Below are 11293 nucleotides of genomic sequence, written 5' to 3'. Positions count from 1 at the left end.
AAAAATTTATTTTTTATCCCATATTTTTCTATGATGTTCTCTTTCCATTCATATTAAAAATATGAATCCGCAAACAAGGGCTGAGAGAAAACAGGCACGGCGGTGCCATCGCTATCGCCAGCACCACATATGTGCTGACACCTTACCTATCGCATATTCCTGCAAACTAGTGCCTCTAGACCATGTCAGCTTTAAAGGGTGGTTGACGATCTGTTTCTTGGAGGTTACCTTTCTATCGCTAAGCACTACTAATTGGTTGACATCTTCAAGCTATATTTATGACATGAAATGCTGTTGTTACTGGATGCAGCAGCAGAGGGACAGGTAAAGATTTTGATCACTTCCTATAAATATTTCACTTCACTCATGGCTTCTGTGAGTTGCATATACAAATTAAATATACAAATAACTACTTTCATGACCTCAACCGGTAGCAACCTCATGAAAGATTGAAAGCACAATCAGAACAAAACAAATAGGGGTGAAAAAGAAAAATTTGAAAGCAAATGCACCTCAAGATCTAGGATTGGGTGCTGAGATTCTCGCTGCTGCCCCATCCATCCTGGACTTGCACAGAGTACTGCAAGTTCCAGAGAACATCATCAATTGATGGACGCATGCTCGGATCTTCAGATATGCAGTTCAGGGTTATTTCAACTGCCGTTCTCAAGGAGCCTAGTGCAAACGTGCCGCAAATGGAGGGGTCAGCCATTCCTTTCAGCTCTGCCGGGCCATCGGTTAAGCTTTTCTGGAGCTGCAGAACATGGTAAGCACTTCCAATGTTATTAATGCTTCCTTGTTGGTAATTGATGCTATTAAGCTTTTGTTATCGCACAAGCCAAGTCTGAAGTTCAAACTTCAACATCAGAACGACTATGAACTTCTTTCTGCTTTGCTTATTTTTAAACGAATTTTCTAAAAAATATTTTCTGCTTCGACTGTCTTCCTGTCTAAGAGTTCTATGTTCAATGTTATAATGACACTAGGAAGATGAGAATCGAATACCTGAACTTTCAGAGAATCCAATTCGCTTTGGGATTCTGCAGGTTTGCCTGTGATAATTTCTAAAAGAATCAAACCCAGCTGATAAATATCTTCTTTTTCACCATGATCCAAATTGCGAATGCTGCGAACATGAGAAAGTGTGGAAAAAAAGAATTAGACTTTCATACGATCATAAGCCAAACCTACTTCCAAGTTTTGACTTGTATCACCTTCATATGGTATTAAATGTAAGCATTACTCTGCATACAATTATTTTGCAGACATTTACCCACAACTTTTTTGTAACTACTATTCTTCAATTCGTTGTCTTCTTCTTTTGAGCAATATGGTGATTATGTACCACCACCAGGGTCGGAACTCTGGACCTCCCTCAAGGGAAAGCCCTTGAAAGAGGCTTGCCAACCAGTTAATACCAGATGGCAACTTCTCCACAAGACTCATCAGGTTGTTTTGGATTGGAGATTGTGTTTCTTTGTTCTTTTTTTGCCCCTTCTTAAGTTTTTCCCCCCTGTATTTCCCTTACAGAGTGTAGACAATTGGACGGTAGTGCTCGGTAGTCATCCTATCAAACTACTTTTGTCAATTAAATTGTCCGCTTGCGATCGATATAGATTAGACACATTACCTGCCAAGGTCGCTATCTTCCATTGTGCTGAAAGGGCTTTCAGAACCGACCTGATAGACCCAAGATAGAGATTTAGCTATGAACAAAATATGGAACACTAAAACCTTTGCTTTCAATCAAGTTTGCACTAACCTTCTTGTTCTTATTCTTCAGCAGCACTGGAAGATTATAATTGTTAATTTTTGCGGTAAGAGTTTGGTCCAACAAAATATTTTCTATGTTGAGATCATTTCCAACAATACCAGGAACCGTCACTGTGTGCAAGAACTGAATTCCCCTTGCAACCCCAATAACGGCTGATACTCTCTGCAGCCATTTCATCATCTCACGCTTTCGCCACTCTGCCAAGTTGGAGGAAAAAAAAACATCATGTAAAATCCACTCATCTAATCTAGTCTCAGGAGGCAAGAGAATGTTCGCATTTCAATTACCGGTAAGATGACTCCTTAAAGTACCATTCTGGACATGCTCAAAAACAAGAAAGACAAAACTTGCTGTGTTAGCACCATCCTGGCCACCGACAATGCAATGCCCCAAAATGCTGACCAAATGATGGTGCCTGAGTTTTGAAATGACATCCATGTACTTCAGTAGGCTCTGAAGAGGATGCTTTGGTTTCAACTTCAAACGTCTCACCACAACCATAGAGCCATCCTGAAGCCAACCCTTATAGAACTGAGAAGGCAAGGAAAAAGTTTGCAAATTAAAGGAGGGCCAACAAAGACAGTATCTTTTTTCAGTAAAAAGGTGGAGCCATGACAAAAAGAAACAAAGTGGCACCAAAAAGCATAAAGATCATTCCATCAGAGAGAAATGATTCAAGAAGAGATCTGGAACTTGATTGACAAGCTCATCGCTTCATCATGAAATACATATGTGAAATATTTTAGAAAACAGCAGGCAAACACAAGTTGTCCATGCAGTGTACTAGATCATCCTTATAGCTAATGACTCAAATTCAGGCATTTGTAAACTGAGACTGGTGAAACAAGTAAGTTTGGCAGGTCTGAACGGTTTATATTTATGGTGAAGACAGGAAGATGCATAACTGTAGATGCCTAAGTAATACTACATTACTAATTCTCTACTTTTGACTTGATTTCAGTCACTCTAGTGGATGACCAAACTTTATGAGATTGTGCAGGGAGGTGAATCTAAAAATAGCCATGCCAGATGGTTTTAAGAAATCTAAACTAGACTTCTAGTCAACCTTCTGAAGTCTCAGGCTACATCCTTAAATTCAAGAAAAATATCCATGTGCATGATTTGAATGGGTATGGACCTTTCCTTTCTTCATACATATACTACGTACGTACGTACGTGCATGATTTGAATGTGTATGGACCTTTCCTTTCATCATACACATATATCCATTCATACATATACAAACGAACATACATACGTACATACATACATGCACAAACATACGTACATACGTATGTACGTACGTGCATGATTTGAATGTGTATGGACCTTTCTAATCTAATATATCTCTTTTGTCAACTTCACACCAGAACAGAAGACTTCATAAAAAAGGGATTTAACATTCAGGTAGCAAGAGGATGCTCTTAATCAACATTGACTCTTGTTTAGATATATTTATGAGGAGAGATATAAATCAACTCCAAACATGATGTCTTGACCAGTCCTGGAGTTCAAAATTCTATTGGTAAAGACAATTAGCACCGGAGATCAAAATTTCCATATGATTTTCTAAGCTAAAATTTTCATCTCATAAAGCAAAAACAATTCTATATATTCACTCTCTTACATGTCCTCGCGGACCATCTTCGATCAAATTTGATGGATCAAAAGTATCAGTTGCTTCTTCGAGTTCCTCCATGCTAAAAACACGATAGGGAGTCAGCCCCAGTGTACCTACCCTCGCTGCTTGAGACATGTGCCCTGTTAAAGACAGAATTTGTTTTAATGAATAAAAAAAAAATCACATAAGAATTTCAAATAGATTCATGAAGTTTTTTTTTTTTTTTTTTTTAAATTTATGGTGGTCAAGTTATGATTTCAGAATTTCTTTATTCTTTCCTAAAGCTTCATATATCATATATCTAACATGAGAATAGCTCATCAAAGAGTATGAGAATGGGTAAAGGAATTCAGCAAAGTATTCTTACGCGCATCAGCAGGAGTTCTTCCTGGAGAGACTTGAACCAAAGTTTTTCCAGCAATGGGTTTCTGGAACATGCTGCTCTCTGGATTCGTTGCTGCTCTCACCCTCCTTGAAACCAAGAAAACTAACAGACCCAAAAGCACTGCACCACCCACGACACCTCCGACAATGCCGAATATAAGCCCCAGCTTGCTCTTGGATCTGCTCTTGTGATCAGCTGGAGGCAGAATGGCCGCCAGTGCCCCATCATTGCAATAAGAATTCGAGTGCTGGTAACTCGAATCCCCTGAAGCCATGCAGTTCCCTGAATTCAGCACCACCAGGCTCGAAGAATTCGAGCGGATGCACGTAGGCAGTCCTCCCATCAAAAGATTGTTGGAGATGTCAACGTATCCAAGACCGCTGCTGCAAGACAGGTTCGCCGGAAGTTGGCCGGTGAGCTGGTTCCCGGACAGATCCAAGTATCGAATAGATGGCAGGGAAAACAAGAAGGGAGGAATCCAGCCGACGAACTGATTGGAAGCCGAATCCAGCTTCTGCAGCTGATCGAGTGCCGCCAGTCCCGCTGGGATTTTGCCGCCAAAGCTATTGTTTTTTAGGACCAGAGTCACGAGACTCTCGCCCAAGGAGGGGAAGTCGGGGCCGAAGCGGTTGCCTCCCAAATCCAGCTCGGCGAGAATCGGCAAGGATTTGAGGTCGGGAACTGTTCCGTTGAAGGAATTCCCAGCCAAGACGAGATTTTGGAGGCTGGACATGGTCGAAATCTGCGGAGGGATCGCGCCGTGGAGGAAATTGGAGCTCAAGTTGAGGACTTTGAGGGAGGCGAAGCGATCCACTTTCCCAGGCAGCGGTCCCCAGATGCCGATGGATACGAGGGAGAGGACGGTCAAGCTGGGGAGCCTCGACAGGGTGGTGAAGAGGGAATCGGAGGAGAAGCTGGAAGACAAGGGGGTCGAGCGGCCGCCGACGATGGAGAGCTGGGTGATGCGGTCGCCGGAGCAAGCGATGGAGAGGGAGGTGGAGGGAGGGAGGACGCAGAAGTTGGTGGAGTTGGTCAAGCCGGCAAGGGCGGGGGGAAACTCGAGGAGGCGCTGGAGGCGGAGGAGGGTCTTGGACTGGGAGGGGGAGAGCTGTTGGGCCGAGGCGGTGAGAAAGAAGCAGAGGACCAGGATGGAGAGGTGGAAGAATCTGGGCTTGGAACGTGGCAATGATAAAGATGCCATTTTTATCTGATGAACTGAGTGCTGCTGCTGGTGATGGGCAGTGGGAGAATGTGGGTGGATATGAATCATGCTGGGTTTTTTCTTGAAAAAACTTCACAAGTAGCCATCAGGGATCTCAAGCTTTATCGAAGAAGCTATATGTGCCAGTCTCTACTGTTATATTTCTACAAAACGAGACTGATACGAGAAGAGAGAGAGAGAGAGATTTCAAAGGTGATTTGTCCGATGGAAACAATGATTGAGAAAGATGGTTGTGATTGGGTGAGTCAGACTCTGGAGGAGAGAGAGAGAGAGAGAGAGGAGAAGGAGGAGGAGCAGGCAACCAGAAATAGTGGAAATGGAAACCACAAATGGTGGATGCTTGGCGCGGGGACGCGGGGCTTCGCTTTACAGCCTACCCACGTGTCCCAGTCACGTGCGCTCTGCGGAACCCGGCGGGTTGCATGGGTCCGGATGATGATGCGGAGAACCCTCTCCATCTTTTCTTCTTCTTGCTTTTATATCTACATATATAATTACTCGGAGATCGGGAAGCGGAGTAGAAATAACGCGTCGAATCTAACGGCGCATCAAGCGCCTCTTTTTCACATTCGGTATCTTCGATAAGCCTTCATTAAGCGTCTCTTTGGCATTAAGAGTCTTCAATAAGTCTTCTACATTACAAACATTAAATAATAATTTATAAGAGTCTACGAAGATAATGCTAAATATTAATTAATATGATTAACTTGAGTTCATATCAAGAAGTCTATTAATTGGATGGGCCACTTGAATAATATGTTAATTTAATTATTTATTTTAAAAATTTATGAGTGCTATAAAAAAAAAAAATAAAATAGAACTGTCGGCAAAATCGGTATATTAAAATATGGATCAAAATAGTCTTTTTCTTTATGGACATAAATATGTCATCTTTAATTGATGGCGTCGCGGGTCATTAAAGATTAGTTTGGTCAATTTCCTTTGAAAATTTAGTGGGCCTTTCCTCATGAGGCGGATCTCGATTCGCGAGTGGGTTGAAACGGGCACAAATGCACGATGCTGTCCTTGTCTTAGAAAATGTTTTATTCGTAGACCCACTTGGTAACAGATAATCTACTAGTGGACTCGGAACCACTTCCTTTGTTTTCATTCAACGCGTCAAATAATGAGGCCGTCCATGCCTACCTACGCGAGTCAGAATTCTAAAAATTTCTCCAGCTCTGCTATCTTCCTGGTCTCAGCCATTAGTGTATGACTCACCGATTAAGTCCTACTCAACAGTCCGACTGGCGTAGATTAACTCTCGCAACCTAAAACCATTGCATAATTTTCGAATAAACCAGTGCATAATCTTCAGCACCGAAGAATTGGTCAACTTGGTAGGTCGGGGGCATATGAGATTAAATGCTGTCATTACCGAACAATATTATTGTCACTATTTTCAGTTTTCAAATTGAAAGTTAGGTTACGAAATAAGCATGTATATATTTTTCATGTGGCAACATCTAATTTGGTAATTTGATCACAGGCCAAGGACTTCAATTGAATCTCGTTCCTATCAAGCAAAAAAACAAACCAAACTCTCATGAGAAATTACAACAAATATTAAATATTGCACAAGTCTTTTTTTTTTTTTTTTTTGGGGGTTTATGAAGGTAATCAGATAAATAAAAACCACCGAGTCACTCTCAGATATTTTTTTGTACAACTAAAGATAGGTTATTATTGGCTTACTAAAAACCTCTGCCGACTGGAGCAAAAGAAAGGGATATATCTTTTGGTCCCACCTACCTAAAATAAAGGGAAATAATAGTTAGATGCCTTTCAAGGCTTACAAGTTTCCAGCACACAAGGTTAGACCCTACGTCAACAAGATCCGCGTGCAATTCTTGCAATATGATAATTATTTAATCATATACTGATGTGGGGAAAGTATAAGAAAGAATAGCTTGAATTATGATCGTTCGGTTGGCGTTGGTCTACACCCCCATCCTTACTAATTAGTTAAAGATGCACTCCCGAGGTCCACCCTATAAGGGAAAACTTTAGAGCCTCATTGGAGTTGGTGAGAGAGTGTGAGAGGGAGCCTCTTGTTTCCTTCCTCCTTGTCTTCAAAACATGCTAACGATGCCCATTGTGGTCCCAGAACGCTGAGGAGGCGTCGGTGGGATGTTCTCCACTTTTTTTACTTAGTTGCCATGGCATGGGACCTCCGTGATATAAATGCTATTATAAATTAAATATTTAGTTGGTAATGTTATGGGTTTAGGATTCTCCCACATTAGCTAATCTTTAGCTGTCACTGACCATATTAATGGACTTGCCGTTGAGATGAGTGGATAGAATATTTGCTCCATCATTCTCTTATGTCACATTGCGTTACATGATATGTTCATTGACCCCACCATTGTCTCCTCTCTCTCAATTAACTTCTACCGGCTGTTTTTTTTGCTCTGTCTCCACTTAGTACGCATCATTCAAACTCTCTCTGCCATCTGCTCTGGTATTTATTTCATCTTCCCACACTGGGATTCTTCATGTCCTGTTCATTATAACTAAGTTGTCTTTTCTCCCTCTCTTGCGTATATGATCGTATACCCTACACGCAGTCTTTGACTTGTCTTCCACATTAATGGAACTAGCCATGTGACACTTTTTCTCCCTTTAATGGGCTACCGGTGAAAGATAACGCAGTGCATTTCTTCGAAGTGGTGAGCCGGATTGAAACTCGGATTACCTTCATGACACGTTATATTCAGTAACGGCAGCCCTTTTTTTTTTTTTTTTTTGGTTAGGAAAAAAAAAAAAAAAAAAGGCAGGCTTTGATCTCAAGCAGGGGGTTCACTTTCCGCAGATGTTATTAACAAGGATGACATCATTTGTATGCCACGACATAGGAAGAATATCACAAAGAATTTTTTGCAAATCATATCCTATACTCTATTGATATTGTATATAAAATCTCTTCCTGATGCGCTTTATAGGTCAATCCTGAAAAAAATCAACTTAAATTGAAAATGATTCTTCCTATTAATCTCTGATTGTCTCAATAAATTATTGTTTCTGATTAAGTAAATCATCTTTAAAACTATCAAGACGGACCGGTCCGTCCCAATCCATCCTGACCTGTTACAACCCACAATCTAAAGAGGACAGATCACTTAACCCACTTTTAAATTGATTGTTAAAACATGAATCTAACTCGTTCCATTTACATGACGGAATGGGCTAATCCGATGAGCCTAACCTAATTGACAGCTCAACATCAAATAAAACTGTCAAGATGAGCCAGTCCATCTTGACCTATCCCAATTCGTCACAACCCATAATCCAAATAGAATGGATCATTTAATCTACTTTTAAATGGATTGCTAAAACATGAGTCCAATCCATTCTATTTACATGGCGGGACGGGTCAGTTCGATGGATCCAACCCAAATTGATAGTTCTAATCATCTTGCTAAAATGAGAATCTCAAAAAAAAAAAAATCCTATTATGTATATCTATATATATATATGTATAATACATATAGATACACATACATACCCTATCGGTATGAATGTTTGTATATAAAATATTGAAGAAATATGGAATGCAATTTGCAAAAAATCCTATTACATAGAAGAAGAGGTTGGACTGGTAATTTGGAGGACAAGACAGAGATCCTTGCCTAGGCATTTAGGCCTTTCATGCATGTCTTTGAGAGAACTCGGTTTTCATTAATTTCGATGTCCTTTTTGTGGATGGGTTTGAAATGATCGTATTCCTACCACCATGGAGGTTAGCTCCTCCATCTAGCAGCGTGACCCAAGGACATTAGCTCGGGAGCTGGGCTCAGACTATAGCGGGCCAAACACGAATAACAGTCCAAATTGTTAGCCACCAAAAAAATTTATGAGAAATTCTTTATACACCACAAATAATATAAAAAATTTAATATAAAATATATTATTTTATATAATTAGTTCATATAATCATCATTTTCTAATATATATTTAATATCTATAATTTTATTTTTTTATTTAAAAATTTTATATAATAAAAATATTATTATCTTTTGAAAAAATTATAATATCTTGTAGCATATTATAACTTCCTATACGTAAGATGTTATAATATGATCCAGAAAATTATGACATCTTATATATATTATAACATTCTGTATCAAATTATGACTATCTACATGAAGGATGTTATTATATGATCCAAAATATCATAATATAGAAGGAGCATTTTTGTTCAACTATTTTTCAACATGCATTTAATACCTACAGTTTTACTTTTTTGTTTGAAAATTTTGAATCACAAAAATATCCCTATCTTTCGAAAAAATTATGATATCCTGTGCATATTATAACATCCTATATTATATTATGACATTCTGTGAAAAAAAATTATGATTTTCTGCACGTAGGATATCATAATATGAAATAAGATATCATAATTTTTTTAAAGAATATGGATATTTTTGTTATTCAAAATTTTAAATTAAAAAATAAAATTATAAGTATTAAATATATATTAGAAAGTAATGATTATGTGAACCAATCAGACAAAATGGTATACTTCACGTCAGGTTTTGTACATCATTTGTGGTGCATAAAATTTTTTTTAAAAATATATATGCTGTGGCAACCTCCTTGCATTTAAATAGATCCGAATATTAATTTTATTTTAAATTTTTATATTTTTTAGAATCATTTAAAATGACTCACCAACTTAAATTAAAATTTAAAAATAATATGGACCACACATTTAATTTACAGTGTTCCCTTGTGTATTCACGCTAATAAATGGCGTGTTTGATTTGGTGTAGGTGGAATGATCGGGAGCCCACGTTGCTGAAGCCTTCAAGTACCCAAGCAGAAGCTACATCAAGCCATTTCACTGTCAGTAAAGTACATTCGGGTACTCACTCTCCAACAAAAGCAAGTGTTTTGCTAGATGAGTATTAAATGTGCCCATGTACCTCATACACATAATCAAAAAGGCATGTTTAAGTTCATGTGATTTCACCAAAAGCAAGTGTTTTGTTAGACGAATGATCTGTTTCCTGAAAATTATTGGAATGAGCCGTGGATTTCTCTGATTAAAAATATAATTTTTTAATTAAAAAAATATATTTATATAATTCAGATCTTTTGATTAAAAATATAATTTTTTAGCCAAAAAAATATATTTATATAATTTTTAAATTGTAGATCCTTCTGATTAGAAATGCAATCTTCTAATTAGAAAAAAATATGTTTGTATAATTCTTAAATTGAGTCCCTGAAAATTAATAAAAAAGATCCTTTTGGTCCTAGAGAAAGTATTCCTTCTTTCTCTGAAATTCTCGTCTTCACCTTCTCTTCTATTTTTTTTATTTTTCAACATGATATCAGAACTCTCTGTTCCACGAATACGCTCTATTCCGCCTCATCTCAATCCCACACCCTGAACCTCCATCGGTATCACTACCGCCTCCACAGTCGTTGCCGTCAACATCACAGCCGATGCTTCCGATGCTGCTGTCACGACCGCTACTGCATCTCAAATCTTCTCCGAATCCGGCGTCTACCACACCCTGCCATCGCCACCGTTGTTGCTGCTTCCACCGCCGCCGCTGCCATCACTGCCGCTGTTGCTGCTTCCGCCATTGTTGTCGATGCCACCGATGTTGCTACTGCCGTCGACACCACTGCCGTATCCATCCGTGAACCATGGGATTGAGAACGGAAGCCATTGACCCCCTTTTCATTTGGAGCATCTTTTTTTGGGAGTTTTTGAATATTATCGAGGTGTCTTTCATGCAAGCAGATATTCGATATTTTTTATTCGTCATCTGAGTTTATCTCAGATCATTGATGAGAAAAATTCAAATACCTTTTCCTCCCTCAAGATTGTTCTTGTTTACTTGATCATTTAAGTGTTTTGTTTTGACAATGGGTGATAAAAATCTTTTAACCATGAAAGATTTAGAAAAGTTAATGGTTAGGATGATGGAATCTCATACCTCGAGTAGTGAGTTTTCAAAAATCACCCTAGAAACTAACCCGGTCAAATTGGATGGGCTAGGTACCTACTTGAGTTGGACGCGACATGTTCGTCTAATTTTAGAGTCTCGCAATCTTGAGGGTTTATAAGTGGTACTGCAAAAAGGCCAGAAGGAGATGAGATAGCTGTTAGACAGTGGAATTCTAATAACTTTCGGGTGGTAGCATGGCTCCTCACCTCTATGGTACTAAGTGTTGCTCATACGATTGAGGCACTGATGAATACTTATGAGTTATAGCAGGTTGTAGCCACAACTTATTCCTATAAAAGCAATAATATGCATGCCCATAAGA

The 11293-nt window shown here is 38.9% G+C and overlaps 1 protein-coding gene across 1 annotated transcript; it reads right to left on the bottom strand.

Moving 5' to 3' along the window:
* Positions 1–341: 341 nt before the first annotated feature.
* Positions 342–5271, bottom strand: LOC105040311 (probable LRR receptor-like serine/threonine-protein kinase At1g14390). Its single transcript, XM_010916789.4, has 7 exons — positions 3763–5271; positions 3402–3535; positions 2062–2305; positions 1763–1971; positions 1631–1680; positions 1006–1126; positions 342–754 (listed from the first exon to the last, which is right to left on the bottom strand). The coding sequence occupies exons 1-7, from the start codon at positions 5048–5050 to the stop codon at positions 521–523; spliced, it is 2280 nt and encodes a 759-aa protein (XP_010915091.1). The 5' UTR covers positions 5051–5271; the 3' UTR covers positions 342–520.
* Between the last annotated feature and the right edge of the window lie 6022 nt (positions 5272–11293).

The sequence above is a fragment of the Elaeis guineensis genome, chromosome 3, assembly GCF_000442705.2.
Source record: "Elaeis guineensis isolate ETL-2024a chromosome 3, EG11, whole genome shotgun sequence".
In the NCBI taxonomy this organism is placed as follows: domain Eukaryota; kingdom Viridiplantae; phylum Streptophyta; class Magnoliopsida; order Arecales; family Arecaceae; genus Elaeis; species Elaeis guineensis.
This window is presented reverse-complemented; position numbering and strand designations above follow the sequence as displayed.

Excerpts from the sequence above, each read along its gene's own strand:
- LOC105040311 (XM_010916789.4), bottom strand. The coding sequence starts at position 5,050 with ATGATTCATATCCACCCACATTCTCCCACTGCCCATCACCAGCAGCAG. Across the intron at positions 3,536-3,762 it reads AAGAACTCCTGCTGATGCGC|GGCACATGTCTCAAGCAGCG; the intron begins GTAAGAATACTT and ends TGTCTTTAACAG. Across the intron at positions 1,681-1,762 it reads TGAAGAATAAGAACAAGAAG|GTCGGTTCTGAAAGCCCTTT; the intron begins GTTAGTGCAAAC and ends TGGGTCTATCAG.